The 24,349-nt window shown below is 36.2% G+C and overlaps 1 protein-coding gene across 11 annotated transcripts in view; it reads left to right on the top strand.

Moving 5' to 3' along the window:
• FER (FER tyrosine kinase) overlaps positions 1-24,349 on the top strand; it is a 461,718-nt gene that overhangs the window by 343,066 nt on the left and 94,303 nt on the right. Inside the window, exon 16 of one of the 11 annotated variants that reach the window (XM_073233144.1) lies at positions 18,709-21,658. The exons of the other annotated variants lie outside the window; for them this stretch is intronic. Within the exon in view, the coding sequence (XP_073089245.1) occupies positions 18,709-18,853 (145 nt within the window). The 3' untranslated portion in view covers positions 18,854-21,658. Of the gene's footprint in view, positions 1-18,708; positions 21,659-24,349 lie in introns of those variants that run through there. 11 annotated transcript variants of the gene reach the window in all.

The raw sequence follows: 24,349 nt of genomic DNA, 5'->3' as shown, positions 1-24,349 counted from the left end.
TTAACCAACTGCATTTCCTTTATAATTATTCTATAGGCCAGTGTGAAATTTTCTTTCATACTTGTACTTTATACAAACATTTGAAGTATACTGATAAATTTTGGGGGAGTGTTTTACTTAACAATAGTATGTTATTAGATTTTTTGATGTCATTCTAGAAAAAGTATTAAACCTGACTAAATTTCACATTAAATGGATTGTAGATTGACATTATTCTAGATTTCAGGGGTAATGACATTTATGGTTTTATTGCTAATGAATTCTGCAAAATTTATTTTTATTTGAGTTTATTTCTAAAAGTTGATTTTGTACCATGTTCTTTGGTGTCCATGGAAAGTAATGGGATGATAAACTCTTGGTTGCTATGTATTTGATTTAAAGACCATAATCTATGAGGGGTTTTGGAAGCATTTCTTAATGTCATGATATTCCATGTCATTGTCAATGCCTGAAAATGTGCTTTTGGAAAGGTGACATAGAATATTTCTTTTTTTAATTTTAAAACTTGTACTGATTCCTCTTAGTTTTTGTTTGTTCTACCACAATGATGTTTCTTTGATATGGAGTAAGATCAATGACTCTACAAATTAAAGTATTTAAGACCACATTTCTTTTATTGCTTAGCAAGAGTTTTTCTTATCCATTGAAAAAAAATATATTTCTGGTGCTTCATAAATGTAAACAGTTGCCTACTCAGTGCCAGGGCAATGTCAATATGAAAATTATGGGCTCTGCCTTCAGATGGACATAACAAAAAATAATAATGCAAAGAGATAATCAACTTAGTGATAATATATACAAAATACCATGGAAGTAATATCAAGAGGATCTAATATGATCTATTAGTATGGGGGCTGTGGTAGAGGTAAACAGGGAAAGTTTTTCAAAGGATACTGTCTGAGACTTGATGGATAGGTGTGTTACGAATAGGGGGAGAAAGGGTATTCCAGCTGAAGGAAAGTTGAAAGCAAACTTACAATGTTTTCAAGTTTCACTGGAAACCTAATTTAGGAAAGCTAATATTGCCCAGAAAGGAACAAACACTATTACATCTTGCTTAGATATTTTCTAGAAGGAGATTGTTTCATCCAGTGATTTCTGATAAGACTTAGGCATGTGTACTTTTCAAGATAAAGGTAAAAACTGCTTCTATCTTATTTTTGGTTTTTGTGATTTCATATTTCATAAAGCTAAAGATTTGACCTTTTTTGATAGGTTTTTAATTGAAGTACAGTTGAAATACAATATTGTATTGGTTTCAAATATACAATATAGTAGTTTGATAGTTATATACATTATTAAATGCTCACCTCAATTAGTGTAGTTACTATCTGTCAACATAGAAAGATGTTACAGAACTATTGACTATATTCTCTATACTGTATTTTCATCCCCTAAAGATTTGATCATTCACATTTTTCCTAGTGATTCTTGAGGGTCTTTCTCTATTTTTTAATTGTAACTGATTACCTAGCATCTGAGCTCTTCCTAAGCATTAGCTGTACTGAAAAAGTATTCTTGTGTTTAACACATCTTCACATCATTTAAATGGTAAGATAAAGCCAAAGTACACAAAATTAAATTTTTTTCCTAATGTTTTTGAATACTTCACTTCTCTGTCTCTCATGATTTGCCATATTTTCAAAAGAAAAGACTCTAAGATCACTTTACAGATTGAGGCCCAGTGAGATTAAATGAAGGCCACCTAGGCAATTAATAGCAGGGCCACTGCTAGGTTTTAAATGTGCTTCATTGTAACACATTCCCAGGCCTTCCAATGCCAGTGTTTCACTCCGTCTCATTCAAATATTAATCCTAACAGCTGACATTTATTGATTACGTCCTGAATACCAGGCACCAGACTAATTAAGTGCTTTAGACACAACATTTGACAGAGTAGGCTTCATGGGGACAAATATTTTTACCTGTAGTGTTCACTGTTAGGTCTCAGAAGCCTGGAACAGTGCCTGGCATTTAGAAGCAAATAAATGAATTGCCAAAAGAACAGTAGGTGCTATTGTTAGGCCCATTTTACACATGAGGAAACTCACAGTTAAGGAGGTTGAGTACCTTGCCCAAGATCACACTGAAAGCAGGTGGTTGATCGGGGATGTAGATCCTGTCACTGTTGTTCTGTCGCCGGGCAGCTGTGACTTGGGAGGTCCCACTGCACACTAGGTGAACCTCAGCCTGGGTCAGGGAGGGCTCTTAACTCTGCTTGGAAAAGAATTCACAAACAGGTCGGACAAGTGTAGGTAAGGAAGGAATTCATTAAATCAAATGCAGTAGCAAATGTCAAGTTGCACAGTGCAGAAAAAGTGGCTCCTTTATTTGTTCAGCCATGCAATCAGTGGAGAGCAAGGGAGAACAGAGGAGGAAAGGGGAAATTCATCAAACTCCTGCTGGGCATAGGGCAAATCCCTTGCCAACTCCTAAAGCCAGGGTCACCTGGTGTCCAGGGTCCACTTAAATCTGCACAGCATAGGAACTAAGCCCCTACCACCCCAGGATTTGAGGGTGTCACAGAGAACTGGATGGAGTGAAATTATGTTCTGAGAACTTCCCAAAGCAAAGAAAGGAAATTTTTCAGCAGGATGCTAAAGAATGTATTTGTACAGCCACAGTCCTGCCCGGGTCACCCAGGCAAGGGGCAAGCCCAAATCAGAGATCTTGGTAGTCCTTCCCTATTTTCTGAAGTAGAAGAGAGAGAGAGAAGCCTTGTGCTTAAGACTAGAAAATTGAAAGAAGTAGCAAAGTGACAAAGACATGTACCATGGAAGGTGGAGATTGTTGAATTCTTGCCTTTATCATGAAAAAGAGTTCAGAGACAAAATGCAATAGGCTAATGCAACAAGAAAGTTTATTTGATTAGACAGTGCACACTCAGATGGGAGTGCAGGCAACCTCAGAGAGGAGGTGCTCTTAAAGGCTTAAGATCTGGGTGTTTAAGGATTTAAGAATGGGGTAAAGGCCAGGGAAGCCATGGGTGATGTATAGTGTCATGATGTCTGTGCCTGGTGGTAGAGACATTATGTCACTATCCTTTATATCAGTCTTCTTAATATTCTGTAAGATAAGCTTAACAAAGGAATTCATTGGTGCTGTTTTTCTCTAAGATAGTGGTTACCCTCAAGTAGTGGAAACATGTAGGACTGCTTGCCCTGCCTTGGAATATGGTTGGTTGGTCGCTCATTGTGATAAAATATTGTTAGGAATCTTACCGCCTAACTCTGGTTTTTAAGAAAATGGAATCTTAGCCTTAAGATGGAGTCCCTCCTGTTCTTATTATTTATATCTTGGCATTTTTCATCATAGTGAGGGAAGATTAATCGTGACACTTGTCCCATGTCCCCACTCTTCCTCAGTTCTGGAGCCCACCCTCAGAATCACTGCACTGGACTCGACCACCTTCCATAAGCAATGCATATTCTGACCACTTGGGAGATTCAGGGCAGAAGGCCAAATGGTGTTTGGTGTGATGTCTCAGCTTATATTCAACATCTAGACTCTTTATGATTATGAGTAAAAACAGAAGAGGTTGCTGAAGCCTGTGAAATGTACTTTTAGAAAGCCACGCCAAGGTGTTTTCATTGTTCTTTAATGAACAGCTTCTGAAATGCTGCAGTATTTTGTTATTGCTTCTCCATTTAATTAGAGCTTGAAAACTTATTTTTTTCATGTTTTATATGCTATTGTTTAGATACCCCCTCCTGCTTTATCTGCTAATTAAAAAAACAGGATTAGCATAGAAATGTGATAATCTCAGTTAGTTGACTAAGCATTTATAACTGATTTTCTTGTTCCAACATTTGATTACGGTTTTAAATATATTAAGCTGTACTTTAATTTCTAGCTTCATATCAATTTTGCTATAGTACAGAGAGGACTGCTCAACTTTAAATATGTCAAAATATATGGTCCTTCTCTAGTTTAACCTTTTTTTTCCTAGTGCAGTTTGGTATTTGCATATGCAATGTGATTATCATACAAAAGATATCACAAGAACGCCTTTCTAAAAATAATTTATACTGTTATTTTATTGAGTGTCAGAATTTCCTATTGCTAGTTTCATTCATTTTAATTAAGAGATTTTTTTTTCCCCTAAAGTCATATATATGTTTCCAAGAATGAAAAAGGAGGCCTTCTCTTTAATTAGAATCAATGAATGTGTTGGCTTGAGTTAATGTACCAGAGTGTTTAGCTGCCTTCTTAGAAAACAAAAATGAGGAATTTGTGGTAAAGGGTCAGAAGTTAGATAAATTTTGATTTGTGATTATTGGCGGGAAAGATGCAGCATATATAAAACACGGCTCCGGCATTCAGGGCAGCCCAGTAAACAGAAGAGAAGTCCTTGAGAATGAGGGTGGGGAGCAGGAGCACATGAAAGCTGTTTGATGGTCTGGTTAGCACCGCCCCTGTCCTGCGTTACATGGAAATGATACAGGACCACTGGTCTACACCTCATTCTCTATTATTTTTGTTTTTATTCTGTCAATTGAGGTAAGTACTTCTTGGCTCAGAATGTCGAAGATGATTTTTTATATTAAACAAGCACAAATGGTTAGGTTACCATTTTCCCTTAGGGCCTATTGATTACAGGTAACTTAAGCAATAGGAGATCTGTTATAAGAAAATAGTCATCTCACATAGCTCAGTGGCAGGAAGCTCAGTCAGCCCTGGGTGCCATTGAAATTAGGAACTGGGAAGCAGTCGGGGACCAAGGTAGCATGTCTCTCTGTCCCTCTGTGTTCACTTGGTCTTTCATTAAACTTTTTACTGTTTGCAACTTCCTTTTCATCCTGCTGTTACTGGACCCCCAAAGACCCAGTTCTTCAGTTTCACTGTTTTAGAAATGGACACTGAACTCCAAACAGGCAAACTTTATTAAAGATAGTTTTTGTGCAAGGAAGCAGACTAGAAAGGGGAACGTCAAGCTCTCTAAGGGGGTTGTGCAGAAACTTATAAAGGCAGTTTCAGAGGGTGAGGGGTTTAGGTATCACATTACATATTATCTTGCCAGGAGAATGGAATGTCCTTATCTATGGCATTTAGGGAGCTCTAGGTGAAATTCCAGAAACTGAGAAAGGTCTGGTTAGAGGGCAACATGAGGAAGAGGTTTAACTTCTTAGGTTGTTTCAAAATGGATTGAGTTAGGCTTTGCTGGAGCTTCTAACACTGCTCTGAAGACTTCATTCCTCTGCCCCGTTTGAAGAAGACCCTCAAATGACTTTTAGTCAATATAACCTTCCTATCCCAGCATCTGCAGATAATTAACTAATCTTTGAGGTCTAATTTCAAATTCTTGGCAGAAAGAATAACAGTGGTAAATATGTACGTATACATAGACTTATATAAATAAAATAAAATACTGGCTTAATTTTTATTATCTATCTCCCCCGACTAGAATGTAAGCTCCATGAAAATACTGACTTTATTTTGTTTACTCCTCAATACAGAGAACAGTTACCAGCATTGAGTTGGTGCTCAGTAAAGATTTGTTGAATGGATGAATGAATGAAGTTACTTACTATGCTTGTTTCTTCTAAAACGAAATGAAGTGTATAATATTCTCTCTGACACACTGGTTTGGGTTAGAGAAGGCAAGGCTCTTGAGTTGGCAAGGAGTATCTCAAGACTCTCCACTAGGAAATATCTGCACAGCATTTCAAGGGGACCACAACTTAACAAGAAGAGACCACTCATGTCCATATCATTGTAAGACTGGATTCAGTTTTCTGTTTAGCCAAGTATACAGAAAATTATCAGAAAAAGATGGCCACATAAAGCAAGAGCAAATGCAGGATATCTCAGTTCACTTCATCATGGTCCCCAGAGTTTCTAACAATGACACTGTCTGAACAGAATGATGGGCCTTGTTGAATCTGAAAGCCCATTTCCCTGCCAACACTAGCATGGAGCTCACAACACCATTCAGGGAGTTCTCACACATCTGCATGTTCATTTAATGTTTTAACCATTGACCTCTTGTGGTTCTTGTACCAAATTTGGTGTCAACAAGGCTACATCCTCACCCTGAGGACAAAACAAACTTAAAGCTTAAGCATCTGTAGGCAGTTGATCTCTATCTCCAGCCCATTTTTCCAGGGTTTGCCACCTTACTCTCATTACCCTCTTAGCAATGTGTTCCCAATCCTGACTATATTTGGGCTACAACAATGTAGGGAAAGAAAAATAATTTTCTTTCAACTCTTCTAGCTTCTTCGCTGAGGACCCCTCTCCCCTGCCCTGGTAATAAAAGACAGATTAATGGGGTGAGGGTGGGGGTTGGAAAAAGGAGTTTAATAATATGTATACCTCCTGTCTTTGTATACTGTTGCCTTGGAGGCAGCTGAGAGCAGGAAACTGCAGAGGGAGAGAGTGGAAAGCTCACTGAACTCTAGGCGTAGGGCAGTCTGTCTCGCCAACTCCTAAAGCCAGGGTCACCTGGTGTCCCATGTCTGCTTAGATCTGCATGGCGTGGGGACTAGCTCCTACCACCCCAGGATTTGGGGGAGTCACAAAGCACAGGATAGAGTAGATTATGTTCTGACAACTTCCCAAAGAAAGGAGATTTTTAGTCAGGCTACCAAAGAGCAGCTCATGCAGCCACAGTTCCTGTACAAAATTAACACAGGATGAAATCTCTCCTCTTCTAACTATACTGTTTATATCTTGGCTTTTCAGGAACTTAATCATAATGCTTGTCTCCTATATGTGCCTATCTCAGTATGGGAGATATCCAGGAAGACTGAGTAATTCCCCAAAATGGCCCAAGCGACCACCTTAAATACCATCTCTAGCTAAAAATAAAAGGAGGATTTTGAGGGTTGGTGTGGGAGGAGGACATTTAGGGCAGGTTATCAGGCAAAGCACAGTAAAAAAAAAAAAAGAGGTGTGTTTTTATGCAGATTTAAGGTTTTATGCAAATTTAACTCCTCTATTGATAAGAGTTTCTAGAGATTAAGTCACCTCCCACTTCCTAGTACAGGGGAGACACCCTTACAATGGAGATCTCCCTTATGAATGTAAATGTCCCTTACAGAAGGGTAACTTCTCAGTTTTATAGTTTCTCCTGTGTCTACTGTTTCTTTAAAAAAAATCAGCTCAAAATATCCCATATGCTAAAGAGGCATATTTTGGAGAGGCAAATCCTCCCCTTCAGTGGTGAATGAAACAAAGCTATGCTCTTAGGGAACTTACAGAAGTGAGGGAAAGCAGATAATAAATGAATTTAAAAAAATAGTTCCATGTGGTGATAAATAATATAGGGAGTAATAAAACAGGACAACAGGGAACGGGAAGAAGGGGGCAAACACTATTTTTTTTTATATCATTAATGTACAATTACTTGAACAACATTATGGTTACTAGACTCCCCCATTATCAACTCTGCCCCACATACCCCATTACAGTCACTGTCCATCAGCGTAGTAAGATGCTATAGAATCACTATTGTCTTCTCTGTATATACTGTCTTTCCTGTGTAACCCCCTACACTATGTGTGCTAATCATAATGCCCCATTTTTACCCTTATCCCTCCCTTCCCACCCATCCTCCCTAGTCCCTTCCCCTTTGGTAACTGATAGTCCATTCTTGGGTTCTGTGAGTCTGCTGCTGTTTTGTTCCTTCAGTTTTTCCTTTGTTGTTATACTCCACAGATAAATGAAATCATTTCATACTTGTCTTTCTCCACTTGGCTTATTTCACTGAGCATAATACCCTCTAGCTCCATCCATGTTGTTAACAAATGGTAGGGTTTGTTTTCTTCTTATGGCTGAATAATATTCCATTGTGTATATGTACCACATCTTCTTTATCCATTCAGCTACTGATGGACACTTAGGTTGCTTCCATTTCTTGGCTATTGTAAATAGTGCAGCGATAAACATAGGGGTGCATATGTCTTTTTCAAACTGGACTGCTGCATTCTTAGGGTAAATTCCTACGACTGGAATTCCTGGGTCAAATGGTATTTCTATTTTGAGTTTTTTGAGGAACCTCCATACTGCTTTCCACAATGGTTGAACTAGTTTACATTCTTGCATTTCTCTGATGATTAGCGATGTGGAGCATCTCTTCATATGCCTGTTGGCCATCTGAATTTCTTTGGAGAAGTGTCTGTTCAGCTCCTCTGCCCATTTTTTTAATTGGCTAATTTCTTTTTGTTTGTTGAGGTATGTGAGTTCTTTATATATTTTGGATGTCAACCCCTTATCAGATATGTCATTTATGAATATATTCTCCCATACTGTAGGATGTCTTTTTATTCTACTGATGGTATCCTTTTGCTGTACAGGAGCTTTTTAAGTTGATATAGTCCCACTTGTTCATTTTTGCTTTTATTTCCCTTGGGGGGCAGGCACTATTTTGTATAAAGTAGTAAGAGACCCCAAAAAGAGATATAGTAATAAGCCTTGTGAAAATTAGGGAGAAGAACCTTCTTAGCAATAGGTGAAGCAAGTACAAAAAGGCCCTGAGATAGGGGCATGCCATGTGTGTCTGCAGAAAGCCAACAAGGGAGGCAGAAAATGCAGTTAGATGATAATTAGGTAGCCAGATCATGCAGATCTTTTAAGTCATTGAGAGAGCTTTGCTTTTGGTCTTCACCCAGATGAGGCCTTGAAGACGGACTTGATCTGTCTCAGGGTTTTGAAGGTTCAGTTGAAATTTTTCTTCATAAATAGACTGTAAGGGAGCAAGTGCAGAAGCAAGAAGACCAGTTAGAGAGCTATTGAAATAATACAAATGAGAGACAGGGCAAGTTGCAGCAAGCTGGTAGTGGTGGAGATCATGAGAAAAGGACAGGTTCTGAATGTGTGCTGACAGTAGGGCCATCAGAGTTTGCAAATATATCAGATATAGTAACAGAAAGAGGGAGTAAGAGATGACTTCATTTCTCACAGAAACTTCAAAAAATGGTCTTCATGTGTTATTTTTCTCATAAATGCAAGTGGCTCTAAGACACTCTCCAATGTTTTATTTTCTGTAATTGTAATGATTCTAACTTTGCTGCTTAAAACTATAATGAGCCAAATAAAAACATAGCACATAGCTTTCTTCTTAATGGGAGCCTACTGTGTGCTGAGAACTGTGCTAGTGCTGGTAATATAGCCAAGATTGGTCAGAAAACCACTTCTGGCACTTGCATTTTGCCATGCTGTTTTAATTCTTGTTGTGGAAGAAAATTAAGTGTCCTTGAGATTAATGGCACTCAAAATTTTTTCTGCAATTTTTGCATTTAAGTTGGCATAATGTTTTCCAAATAAGTTCTAAATCGTTAAAAACTGTACTTTGCAAATCATATCCTAGTTCATGGACCCACTGATTTAAAGACATAAGTAAAATTAAATGTATGCATAACTTATAAAGGGTTGAATTTTCCTCCTGGGGTCCCTGGTTTTATAACTTGTTGTTAAAAATAATTATTATTTACTGAACCTAATAATCTGGTGGGGTTACTAGTTAATAATACTAATGGAAAATGCCCAATTCTTGGGCAATTAATATCATCTGTAGAATGAAAGTAACATGAAAGAAAAGATGTCATTCACTTACAATTTTGTTTAGTACACAAAAAGACATTTCCTTCTGATATAAAGTTATGTACTGTAAGATAAAATGACTTGTATTATAATAAATATTTTTATAAAATTGCTTAGAAGGGATAAGCTACTATTTGTGGTCTGGTGCACTTATTTTACTTTTTAGGGATAGATTTTTCATTATTATTATAGAAAGAAATACTTGCTTATTTTGTGTTGTTAAGTTGACCTTTTAATGCTGAACTTTGTTTATTGCCCAGTTTGGTTCACTTTTTGTAGGGGAGTAAATAGTGCAAATTTTCTGTGAACATTTTTCATTCGGTTCCTTTCACATAGTAGGCATATGATAAACATCTGATATATGCATGAATAAATGGATAAATTCATAAATAAATGAAATGGATTTTTTAATCTGTCTGAAGTAGATTGAATGCTACTAGATGATTAAGGATGTTCTAGAAAAAGAATCATAAGTTTCACCTGTAAATGTTAATCTTCCATTTTTATTTACTATTTCATTTCTTTATAATGCATAAAGAAATGCATTCAAACCTTTGTACTGAAATGGATTTTTTAATCTGTCTGAAGTAGATTGAATGCTACTAGATGATTAAGGATGTTCTAGAGAAAGAATCATAAGTTTCACCTGTAAATGTTAATCTTCCATTTTTATTTTTTACTATTTCATTTCTTTATAATGCATAAAGAAATGCATTCAAACCTTTGTACATTATATAAATAGAACAGACCAAAATTAAATTATTTTTCTATTGTAAGTTACTGTGATGGTTTATAGGATGCTTAGGGTTTTTTTTTTAATTGTTTGTGATTCCCACCCATCCAACACCAAATGCAATGATGTCTTTTTTCCCTATATATATGTATGACAATAACAATATTATATACAGCAGTATAGTAATATAACTACATTCAGGTTCCCAGATGTCATTCCAATGCACGTGTATGGGAAGCGGTTGTTCAATACATACTAACACCAGGCAATTCTTGAATGCCATCAGGGTGTCAGAGAACTCAATTCAATTCTGATGATATCTACCTGGAGGCAGCACCAGATTCCCAGGTTAAGGGGTCTATCCTACAAGACCACCCTCCACCCCTCCACTCCAGATTCCAGTCACAAGCCCCAGGCAGTTTCGTGTGCTTCAGACCTACCGGCTACAGATTGGATATTGCAAAGACCTCCACCTTACGACAGATTAATTTGCTAGAGTGGCTCACAAAACTCAGAAAAACACTTAATGCTTACCATAATAAAGGATACAAGTTAACAGCAGATGAAGAGAGACATAGGGCAAGGTCCCAAATAAAGGAGCTTCTCTCCTCGTGGAGCTTGGGGCCTGACTCAGTGGGGCATGGAGGCATTCTGGTTCCCCAAGCTTAGAAGCTCTCTCCAACCAAGAAGCAGGATCCAACCTAGCAGAGCAGGCACAGAGAGAGATAAGCTCTCCTCTGGGGTTTTTGTGAGGGCTTCATTACATAGTCATGATTGGCTATGCAGTGACCATTGGCTGATTCAACCTCTAGCTCCTGCCTGTGTGTAGGGATCCAAAAGTCTCTCATTAACATGACAAAACATCTGCAGTGTTTTAAGATTCTGCAGTGTTTTCAGGAACTGTGAATGAATACGAATATACCTGGGAAATATATATTTGGTCATACAAATGACCAAATATGTATTTCTTATAACTCATTATATCACATTGTTTAAATGTGATTATTCCAGAGTTTTAGTGAGATAGTATCAGTGCTTTTCTTAAAATAGTATCATCCTCCAAGAGTCAAAAAGGTGACTACTATCCTGTTTCAATCCATTTTTAATCTAACAGTAATTATTTCTTATATTGACCCTGACCTGTTTCAGATAATGATCAGGGCTTAAGGAAGCAGCAGTAGTTTATAACATGCCAGAAAGTATTAATTTTTAACATATAGTTTCAAATAATTGGAGTAAATAACAGATGTGTTATCATGTATTAGAGGGCTCAGTAGATGCATATTTCATTCAGCCACTTTCTGCCTTACTTGCCCTCTGCCCATTCATTAAGTAAATAGTATGCAAATGTGAATGTTATGGCTAGAATAGGGCCAGAGTACTTATTTAGTTCCTTATGATTTAAGATAGAGACTATGTAACAACTACTTCAGTTCTCTGTGAGTAATATTTCTACCTTCTTATAATTCCCATTATGCCTCTTTAAAATTAGGCTTCTATTTACTTAATTGATGAAAGAATAAATTAAAATAATTCTATGTACTTGAGATCTTTCAAACTCTGAGGCAAGATATAACCATATGACATAATATATACATCTATAAACCTCTTTAAAACCAAATGAAAACATAATTGGTAAATAATTTAAGAATTCATCTTTTAATCAATTGTGCCATGTTATAAATTTTAAGACTTATTTTATCTCATATATCATGTAAAGGAAAGAAAATTTTAATTTTTATATTAAATCAGTACTTAAGTACATATCCTAGTAGATACTCAAAGTAAGTGAGAGATGTAAGTTAAAGATATAAAAATATCTTGATAACTTGATAAACAGTGTGTTGGGGAAGGGGACTGAACAAGAAACAAGGATAGGGCTTCCAAAGGCCTTTTATAGTAGGAATTAAAAAAACAGCACACAGCAGTCTAAGTTGTAATTGCCACCTGATAAGTTTGGGGTAATTTATTGAATTTCTTTTATGTAACCAACTATAGTAAGAATGAGCTTAATTCCCAAGAGATTTCCTAATTGACCTTTTGTCATATTTTGAAGACTTGAAAGGTTTACTTTTTCCTGTATTCTTATTGAAGAATACTTTATCTACTTACTTTTTAAACATTTGGATGTTGAAAAGCATTCACATGGCAGTGTCCCACACTGTTAGTTCAGTGAAAGTCCTTAAAGATTTCATTAAGCATTTTCTGTGTGTCAGGCATATGGTTGTGTTTGGGATAAAATCCTGAGCAAATCAGATGGAGTCTCTGTCCTTGTGAAGCTTAAAGTCTAATGAATAAGACATACATTAGCAGATGTTCATACAAGAAAGCATTTAAAAATGGGATATGACCCAATCATAAGGCCATGGAAGGCATCTCTGAAGAAGTGATATTTGAACTGAAAACTGGGATGTAATTAAGGGAAGAGAGGAAACAGTCAACTGGGGGAGAGAGTGGCCTTTCAAGGCAAAGCAGAATTATGACTGGGTTAAATTGTGATTTGAGATCCTACCAGAGAGGGGTCAGGGACCAGACCCTATGAGGGTAGAGCAAGTTCAGGAGGTTGGTCTTCACCCTGAGAGCAATGGGAGGCCACTGTAGGGTATTAAGGAGGTGAGATCAGACTCCTGTTTCATGCAGATTACCTTGGGTGCAGCAGGGGGACGGGTTGGATGAGGGAAAGTGGATAGAGGGAAGGAGAGTTTTCAAGGGAGTCAGTATCAAGACATCCTCCAGGTCTGTGACTTGTGCAGCTGGATGATAGTTTATATCACCAGGGAAACACTGGAAGGAGCAGGGATTTGGGGAGGGACGAGGGGGGTGAAAACGATGAGTGTACTTTGGGGCATGTAGAACGTGAAGTGCCTATAAAATATCTGTGAAACTATTGAGTAGGCAGGTAAATATTTAGGCCTAGAACTCAAGGGTAAAATCTGACCTGGAGATAACAATGTGTAAATCTATGAAAGAAAAATGAGTGAATAAATGGATGAGTGAATCAGTGAAATTTTTTATTTAATCATGAATCAATGAAATATTTGAGGAGAAAAAAACATGGAAGAACATATCTGATTTTCTGAATTCTACATATATATGTGTTAAAAAAGTAACCATTAATTTTCCTTCCTTATTTTTTTAATGAGCAATTTCAAAAATTACTTTTAACTTTGGTGATGGTACTCAATATTTGTCATTTCAAGTACTGTTTACCTAGTTTGATAGTAAAGTCACTCTAGGATAATGTTTAACTTATTGCTTACTGCAGGAATCACTGTGATGGTTAAGTGCCTCCTTTAAAATCTTAAAAAAAATTGTATTTGCCTTGATAACTTTGTATTCCTACAAATAACAATGACAACTGGAAAATAAAAGAGAAAAATGTATTTTTAGTATATTCAGAAATATTCCTATATCTGTAGAAATAAACTACCTGTAGGAAAAAGAAATTTGTGAAAGCACCATTAATAGAAATAAACCTGTCTCCTTTGGAAAGTCTTCTGGGAAGAAAACCAGTAGAGTAACTGATTCTGCCATCTTGGAAGGTTTTCTATCTGGCCAGTAGAACTCACGATAACATTTATAATAAGGTAACGATGAAATATGTGAACATACAGCTTTGTCCTATTCTCCAACGACTACAATTTAACAATGGCAACAATAAAAGTGTCTCTTGCTGTTTTTTTCACATCTCATAGCAATTATATTGGTTTACTTAAAATAAAGACGTTTCCCTAGTTTTTCTGTGATAAAAAAATTAAAGACAAAAATAATTCTCTTGTGAAAAAAAGTGTGTTTCTTAATACTCAGATTTTCCCTCCTCTGTTAAAGGAGGATGAATAATATCTACCTCAGTCAGTGGCTGTAAGGTTAAATTAAAATGAGAAACATGAAACCCTTTGAAAAAAATTAAATGGCAATTCATTATATTTAGTATTAAGTACCATCCAAATATAGAGGAAGAGGGACTTCACCAAGCCATATTAGAAGGTAAAAAGAAAACAAAGATAAATGAAGGAATAAATGGGTTAAAGGTGTTAGTAAAAATGGTTTGAATGGGTAAAAGCAGGTGGTGGTCATAGTTCAACATTCAGAATGTGGTCTCTCTGTGTACCCACACCACGTCACCTGTGGTGGTCTGAGGTGGAGTCTACCCCTGGCAGCCAGCGCTGGCCCTCTCTTGGGCCGCTGCTCCAGAGCGGGTACTGAGGGGTCCCTTTTCCCAGAGCTGTTTGAGTATGTATATCTTCTTTTTTTCATATTTCCATATTCAAGGCTTTAGTTATTTAGATGAAAAATGCCACAATATTAAAAAAGTGTTACCTGATGTATTTATTTATGCCTTTTAGATTTCTTTTTATGAGAAGAGAAGGGAATTAACATTTTCCCCATCATTTTATTAATGTCCTATTTTAAAACTGTGTTATGAAATATTTGAATATTGCTTAAAAAAGAATGTCTGACAGAAGGACCGCTTCCATTTTCAACAGGGCATATCCCTGTTTGATCATGGTGCCATCTGTACCCTGCAGAGAAGAGTGGGCAGCCAGTTTTCTGATCTGATATATCAGATATACTGCCTTTTATCCATAGCATGAAACCTTTCACATTGTCACAGATATCCATGCCCATTTGATTCATCTGTCTTTCCCAGTGCAAGAAAACATGGCCATGGCCTAGAAACCCCTAGATTTTGAGAAGAGATAAGAATAGACTCCCATCACTGCTGAATCTAACACCAGCCTGGTGATGCCAGAATACACTGGTCATCTTCCATAATCACTCAGCTACTTGCAGAGTGAATAACATGAGGGGGACTTGTTACATTGTTGCAAGAATGCAAAGTGCCTGAGGTTGATCTGCTCTAGCATCTTCTGCTTACAGACCTCTGACTTGGACATAACAGGAGCATTGATTAAACAAGCAGAAAGGATACAGAAAAAGTGTGAATTTTATATATTTTTTCTCATTTTTAACATTAAAAAACAAGGGAAACAGCAGAGTCCAGGAAACTTTTTACAGAATATGATGAAAAGGTGTGAAAACCCCTACTTTCAAACAGTATCTGTTGCAGTGTTACCAGTGGAACGTGTGGTGTTTCCACAGATTCTTGTCTTCTTGAAGGAAATAATCAAGAGGGACTCAGAATAGTTTTAAGCAGCAGGAGTTTATTAAGCAAAGCATAAGTACCCTCCCAAGAAGGGTAGAGAGCAGGCTGTCTAGAAAACAGAAGCAGTCCCCCTGTTCAGGTTAGGATTGATTTTTAACATGGTGCTAAATCCCTCCCTGCTTCTTACGTCATTTAATTGATATGTTGATTGACAGTTCCCAATTACATAACCTTCTCAGTGTGCAGATGCCCAACGGCAAGTACCTAAGCAAAACCCGCAGGGAGTGGGGGCAAAATCTCAATGTAAATTTACTACAATTAGGTAACTCCGGGTCACCTTTTGAATCTTAGTGCGCTGGTGCCAAACCAAGTTGGTGGTCTGGAAGCCTTGTTGGGCTTTTTACATCTCTAAGGCCCTGGTGAGGCAGGAGACTGGACAATAAACTGGAGAGGTTTCGGGGCGTGTACTGGCATCTGCGGGAGGATCTTGTCTAGTACCGGGCAGGAGCCACTCATGTCTGCTTAGCTACCTGACAGAAGGAAATTTCTTTTCACCTCTTGGATCAACAGAAATTCACTTAAATTTTTCACTTGAAACTTCTCTTTGAGTTACTCTGTTCTTCTTCTGAAGTTGTTTAAATATTGTTGCTTTATACAAACACACATGCATGGTAAAAGAACCTCTTAAAGGGTGAAACCATATTTTATTCATGTTAAGGCCCTTTTCCCATTGCTGAGCACAGCACCTGGCATATAGGACAACTGAGTAACTCATGCATCAAAGAATGAAATGTAGATTGCTAAGCATCCTAATTTTTTGGCACACAAAGTTTACATGACCTTTAAAAATTCTTCCTCTTTGATAATGATATTTGGTGGAAAAAAGTTCCCATAATTTGCTCCAAAGAACATAATATACTCAAAATGTTATCTAATGTTAACTTATTTAATATGCAAGAGAAAAGCCACAGGGAGTAGATAATAGATAAGCAAGACATCAAAATAGAAAAATATATAATCAGAGGTATAAGAATGGCTTTTCTAAGATAGTATGTCCCTTATGTTTTCTGAGTGCATCTGGTAATGATGGTTTGTGCTAAAGGACATTCTTAGAAATGAGAGTCCATTGTTTGTATACAGGATGCACCGTTGGTAGGCAGTGATGGGTGCTCATTTCCCCATTTACTGCATTAATGTCCCTCACTCTAAGGTACAAGGATTTGTCATAGGGTTGATTCCATAAGCCATGTCTTTTGTAACTTACAATGAATGCAAATGATGAGCCTGGCATGCCCAGAATTAGGTTTAGTATCACTAATTTATTTATTCTAAGATTTCTAATAGCTGTCATTTTTCATTTGTCACATTTGAATTGTGCAACCCTGCAAATGCTTGACTAGACAGAAGTAAACTTATTAAAGTGATATTCTGTAAATAGTACTACTTTCCTCACTTTTCATATGCTAATACCAAGACCTCATTTCATATAAAGATGTCTATAATTGCGCAGGGTTTAAATTTGGAACTTTCGAGGAAAACTCAAAGATTAGACAAACATAGATGAATCCTTGCTCTAGAACTTTCCCTTTAGGGCCAGATAATAAATATTTATGCTTTCCAGGTCATATAGTCTTCATCACAACTATTCAACTCTGCCTTTGTAGCACAAAAACAGCTAGAAAAAAATATGTAAACAAATGGGCGTGGCTGTTCCAATAAAACTTTATTTACAAAAACAGGCAGCAAATGAACTTTGGCCTGTGGGCCATGTTTTAGTACCCATTCTCTAGAGTAACTAAGAACACTGACGAGGGTTACATCCCTCTTCTCAGCCTTTCTGAGTCTCATTTGAAGCCATGTTGAAGTGGTACTCCCTCCCACCGGCTCCCCTTCCTCCTTTGTGTCTGTGTTATCTGTTCTCTGTCTTATTATCCTCCAAAATTAATCTTGTTTCTCCGACCACACCTTAGCTGCTTGACCGTTTCTTCCTTCCCTCCTTTCCACCCTCCCTCTCTCTGTCTACTCAATTTTTAATAGGTGAGCCAGTAGATATGTGTTATTAATGTTTGTTTGAACTCTTTATCCTTACAGAAGCTTTAACAAAGTCATCATTTTATTTTAAATTCTCAAGCCTTAATGTAGTACCTGTTAAATGCTTCTTTTAGTTAATATGATCTTGAATTTTTCCTTTTTAAGTGAAAATTTTGAATACATAAGACAAAGGAGACAATTGGGCAAACTATTTAAAGGCCTAAAATATAGTAAAAATGGAAAAGAGATGGAAAATTAAAGAATATTTTGTAGATAGAATTGACATGATATATTGAGAGGAGTCGTTTATCTCAGTTCCAAGTTGAAACCAGATGTTTTCCAAGTAATACCGATATACATATTAACCAGCCTAGCAGTTGTAAGTGGAAAAGTCTTACATGGGAGGAGCAAACTAAGTGGTGTGTTAACCAATTGCATCTGTATCTAGCAGTTTTGTGAGATTCATTTATAATAATGGTTTTCTTATCCTTAGGCATTCAACCTAAAATTATGAAAACAGTCCAAGTTATTTTTAGACATCTCTGTAAGTAAGCTTCTGTCAGTAATCTACCTGACAGATTTCGTGAGGTGCTTTTTTGCCAGGGAAGACTCCTTTGTTCTTTTGGTAGGATAAGAATTTTCAGCTTCTGATAACTTTTTGTGGTTTGTGATATTTTTATTCTTACATTTTGTAGTCATACACTTTCACTTTATAATTCAAACTTATAAAAACATCATAGTGTGAGTGACTTCCTCTTCCTCCTCCTCCTGCTCCTTCCTGTTGGGAGCCTGTCGGTCTGGTCTGTTGAAGGCGTCCTTTGCCAGTGCTGATAGAACATTCTAAAACGAGTAAGAAACTCCCTCCCAAGGTGTTTTTCATATAAAAGATGATTTGAGGCGTACACGTGCAACCAGAATATAACATGGAAAATGATAAACTGCAAAAGAAGGTGGATTAAGTAGTTTGAATTGGGAAAACATTACTTTCATCAGTTCAGATGACTAAACAAGAGTGTCCAGACCTGTGAGAGTTACATCTGTTCTCTTGGCTGCCTCCGACTGATGGACTTGGTGCCCTGAAGAGGTCGCCACGCTTTCGAGAATGCTTAACCGACACTAGAGAGATGGAAACCTGTGAAATACAATTTTTACTAGTTTCCTCTACTTGTAGATGTTTACAATATAATAGTGATGATTCTAGATATCAGTATGATGAAATTATTTTAGCTGTAGCCTTGGTAAAAGCTTTGACTGCTCCTGATGCTTCATAGATTTTTTCTTTCCTTTTTTTAAGGAGAATGCTCTGTCAGGTGATGAAAATACCAGTGTCAATGGATTGCTCTATTTCTGTTTTCAAGTATAATTTGACAATGTATTTGTCATGTAAAATGTCACGAATAAATCACTTTTCCAGTTTTAAAGTGTATCTGATGAATTAAACCAAATCTGCATGAAGTTACTTGTTTAAAATGTTGCTATTTTGCCTTATGCTGAGAAAAAAATGGATATTTACATTTTGTCTTTGCTCATGTCCTTGGTTGTAGGCTGCCACCATATTGCAAGACAATTGTTAGTGATGCAGCCTGTCTTCATACACATAAAACATTGCATTTTGCCTTTGGGATGTCACTCTTTATAAGTAAAGACAAACACATACTTTGAGTGAAGACAAATGGCATTTTAAACATAATGTTATTTTCCACTTTTTCCTCGTATATGAATAAAAATTACTCAGCAGTGCAGAGTAAGGACTAAAGTGAAGTGAATAACAAAAAAATGCATCTGTATGTGATCATGCTTTTTAAAAATGTCAGAGAACAGATTATGGAATTCCTAGGTTTATGATAAAAGATTTAGCTACTTTCAGTGTCACTTGGATGGGAACCTGTTGTGAGACAGTTTGAGCTTTTAGATTGTCATTCCATCTACCATATGGGATTTTACCTTTATTTTAAGGGACTTTGTTGACAATACTGATTCTTTCTCAGTTGTGTTAACTCCATTATCCTCATGATGTCGCAAATTCAGAAAGGTTCCATTCTCTGCAAATAACATTCTGTAGAGTGCTTAAGGTAATCTATTGAATGCTAAACCTATTTCTCTCTGCATTTCATGAGATCATTGTATTATGTTCATGCATCAGAAGTGTCATTAACAAAAACATAATGATTCATATGTGTTTTTAATCCTTTACACCTTACAGTTCCACAAATTCATGCCAAACAAGGTAATATAAAGCTCATAAAAATCATACAAGCATTGTCATATATTAAGGTGGGGATAAATGTACATCTACTATTTTCTGAATTTTAAGTATCAATGGTGGTAAATGTTATTTATGCAAAATGAGGTTCCTAGGAGTAAGATTTTCAGATGCATAAATTTTTGTTATAATTAACTGTATATTATTCTGACATCTCCCCCATAGTGAAATTTGATGATAGCTCTGCCTCTCAGTCACAAGACTGAGACACAAAGTCACAAGAGACTTTGCATAAAATAGTAATCTACCAACTGTTTATTGACTAAATGATATTGTGATAATGCAAATAAAAATAATTTATAAATGGTGAACTATACAAATAAGTAATGCTATTATTTTCATTTTATAAGTTCAGACCTAGAAATATTTTGTTGAAATTAAAATAGAAAATCAGAGTATAATTACTTCTTGTAGTATATGTATTTATCCTAATATAACCTATTGTATCTGATGTAGCTCTTATACCCATGAAAACATGTTTTAAGTATTTTCTCCTTTTCTTTACTTAATAATAGCATTGCATTCACATCTTTTCAAATTAAAAGCTGAGTAATCATATTGTGGTGTGCGTAAAGATTTAAGTTTAATTCTAAGTTCAGTGACTGACTGCTAGGCAAAAGATGAATTTACATTTTTATCACTGCTCCTTTAGCTAAAGAATATTTTAACCTATTTACAGAATATCTCAGTATTTGGGTACATTTGTGGACTTACGTTAGCAGTGATATTGGTCAGAAATATTTCAAAGGAACACAAAACTAGGCACTGGGCAGTTTCCTTTACCCTTGTTATAATAATTAATTAGAAGGCTTTAAGAAACAAATGCAGTGGGAAATTATTAGCAATATTTTTCCATTCAGTGGCTGTGCTAAGGCCAGTAGTTCATTAAGAAGTGTGAACACTTTGTGCTCTGCTGAAGTGGCAGAAATTTTCATCAGATGCTTGTATAAATTCCTAAAAATAACTTTGTGGATCCTCCATCCTTCCTCTGTATTTGCAAAGGCATCAGTTCTTAGAAACAACCACTGTCAGCTGTAAGTTTTTGCTTTGCCCTTTCTAAGAAGAAAGACATTTGTATTAGTTGTTTACTTTGCTACCTTCACTGATGGACAGCAGCCTTAAATTGAGACCTCAAAATTGTGCTTCTGAGCCAAATACTTAGCCAATTGTGCAAGAAAAGCATTTAATAAACAAGAAACTCTAAGATTAGAAATATGAGTTCTTTTTTCAAGATAGAAGCTAATCAATAAGGAAAGTCTTAAAGCAAATAATTTTTTTCTTTTACTAAACTTACTGTTCTCAAAATCCTAATACCCCAGAAGGTAAAGACTTTGAATTAATTGTCCACTGTCCTTCCCTCCTACATGTATTAGAACCCCTTGCCTGCAGTGGATTCAAATGATTTCGGAACCATCGTTTGGATAATTATATAACCCTAAAGAAACAGGCACTGTGAAAATTGTGATTTAAATATCTTGTTTATATAAATGATTTTACATGAATAATGTCATTAAGTTTTTCTTAAAGGTGCATTATATTAAAAGATGGTAAAAAAAATCTGCAACTAAATTCACTATTTCCTCCTACTGCAGTCAGCTTTTTTAAGCAACATAATAATTTCTAACCATCCCCCCATCACCAAATTCATCCCTAATAGTCTTAAAAACTAGGATAATGATAGTACTTACAGAATTTTGGTGAAGTTTTTATTTGGCATAGTGCCTAAAATATTTTAATCGCTGCATAAATATGAGCTAGCAGTAGAAATAGTATTGTTCCTGAAATGTTAAAGTAGCAAACAAGAACTATATTTTTTATCTCTTCATATACTCCTTCTAAAAACTTGATATTCCTGCAGTGTTTTATATTATAAATTGTTTCATGGAACACTTTGGTATTTGAGAGACAGAAATGTTTAAGTAATAGCATCCATGTGCCCTTAATATCCTTGTTCCTAATTTGGAAATTTTTTTAGGCATCACCTGACTCCTCTAGGGCTCCTTGTTATGACTTGTCACCAGGATGGAACAGTGAGGCCTAAGACTGCTACATTCTAGGCTGCATCTTTCATAGTGCTCAGAACCTCTTATCTACAGTTGTTTTATTTTCCTTGATGCAGCCAGTAATTGGCTCAATTTCAGAAGCCATACTTTCAGTCCAAGAGACTCCCTGACCTTTATTGAATTCTCCATGGATAACCATAGTTATGTGCTTGGAAATAATTGCAGTTGTTACCTTGAAAACACAAAAAAGTACCTCTAACCATTCCCAGTGTGGTCTAGGAAAGTGACTTACACCCAAAGGGCTCTTCCTTTCCCCTCCCTTGCACCCACTCACCTAATCAGCTAAGTCTCATTTTTTGTGCGCCCAGAGGTCAGGACCCAGCAGTTTCTCATGCTGGCTCGCTCTTAAAGCCCAGGCCGCCACTGCTCTTGGATGGGCTGGAGCAGCAGGAAGAAATACTACCTTGCTTTCGTCCTCTGTTTACTTACTCACTTTTTCATTATATATGGATATGCCACACAGACGGTGCTTGGAAAAAAAAGAGTGTTTGAGATCTTGATTTCAGGGCTGTGCCCATCATAGCCCAAGCATGGATCCAGGAAAATTTTGTAAATCAGATTGATTGGATAATTTTCATTCCAGTAAAGGGATTAATAAGTAAGAATTCATTGCTTTACACCATCTCTCACTGCTATGAACTTACAGTGAATAGAGACAAACCTCCTCGGTCCTAATCTCTACTTTCTTTTATTCATTTTGCAGATACTTACGGGCTTGTTTATTTTGTGCCAAGCATGGCACTAGGTCTTGGCTGTATCACTCCTTGTGATTATGTAACTTATAATCAGGTAGGGGAGGCACATCAGAAGGTAAAGAAGCACATAATTAGGTATTCGCAAGCTGTGGTGAATGCTGTGCTAGAAGCAAACAGGATGCAGTGATGAGAATGAACTGTTTGGAAGTGTGGAAGGAAAATCTAATTACACAGGCAGTCAGGAAAGACTTCTTATTCTACGTGCTGGTGAGAACAGAAGGAATTAGCAGTGTGAAGACAAGCAAATGGGTTTCCAGGCTCTGTCTGAAAGGTCCCTAGGGGATCCACTAGCCAGCAGAGAAGACTGTACTAACCTCTGTTTTAGCCTTTCTGGAAGTCACACACTCAGGTACACAGAAACCTAGTAACTGCTGCATTCTTAGTTCAGGCAAGTTCCAAGATTATTTTTTACAGTATCTTAAGTACTTGTTGTCATTTATTAAATGCACTTCCATCTAATCATGAATTACCTTTCAATATAGTCACTTTTGGGAAACAAGAAGACGTCACAAATCTGTTTTGAATGCCGATACAGAAATCCAAGTATAAATTATTTTGATTATCTGCATTTTGGAACTATGTATGCTATTTCATAATAGAAATAGAATACATAAGTAAGAGTTGTGTATGCATTCTGTGTTTATCACACCTAAAATAACAATAAATTATTAATGTTAATCCATATAAAGCATGATTCAACTCTTTATACATTTTTATTATTAAAGATTCATGTTTTAAGAAAGATACTCCTAATTAACTGTATTAAGAGTCATAAAAAGTGAAAATATCTTTCATGTTATTATGTTCGAACTTAACTTTTACATTTCAGTAGTGACCCATCAGCTAGTACTTTGAGAGATGGGCCCCTGAAATCTGTACATACATATGTTCTCTAATTAACTGTGTGATCTTTCATAATAGTATTGAAATTCCAATTTGTGTTCTTAGTAATTTTTTCTCCTCTCGTTTTCAACATTTGATCTTTACCAGTACTAAACATAAACTAGTAAATGTCACATTAGAATCAGTCATCATTCATTGTATAAGTCTTTACCATGTACAAGGAACTATGCTACATGCTGCGCAAGGTACAAATACTGAAAGAATTCATGCATGATACCAATCTATTGTTTTTTTTTCTTGAATATACTGAATATGTACTAGTATTAGGCCACTGTAAAACAAACATATTGTTCATGCGTTTATTATTGCTATAAATTTTTAATCACCTTATAAGTTTTATGTCACCATATTACGAAGGGTCATTGCCAGCAGGAAAAAATAAGACTCTTTATACAGACCAGGCTATTTATCATCTTTTTTTTCCCAGTATTATTTCATCCATGTTTGCCTTAACTTTTCCCAGTTTTATTGAAAGCTGTAAATCAGAAATTTTATAAGCCTCTGATTTAGCATTTAAATTGATTTGCGAAATATAAAAGTAGTCTAGCCAGCTGCAAGGCAGCATTGAAGGTTAGCATGGACAAGCAACATTTATTTCTTCTATCCAGTTATTGACCACACAAACCTTTGTCATACCTTTGTGAGATATACAAGGTTTCTTCATATGAGAAATACAGATAACTATTTATTAATTTATGAAATAGTATTCTTTAAGTGCTTAGATCCCCAAATTACATTTTTTACATGAAATTATGAGTCTGGCATATTACAAATATCTATGACCACTTTTAATTATCAATTTTGTGAGCATAAAATAACATTTTTCATCTAAAGCATTCACTAAACATTTTTAGTATTAGTATGTGATTTTAGACTAGTGTATTTAGCCTCATTAATAATGTGATGATATTTCTAATTTGTATTTGTAAGTTACTGAAAATCAGGAAATAT

The sequence above is a fragment of the Manis javanica genome, chromosome 1 (assembly GCF_040802235.1).
Source record: "Manis javanica isolate MJ-LG chromosome 1, MJ_LKY, whole genome shotgun sequence".
In the NCBI taxonomy this organism is placed as follows: Eukaryota; Metazoa; Chordata; class Mammalia; order Pholidota; family Manidae; genus Manis; species Manis javanica.
The sequence above is the reverse complement of the archived record's forward strand: the minus strand, read 5'-3'. Positions and strand labels throughout refer to the sequence as shown.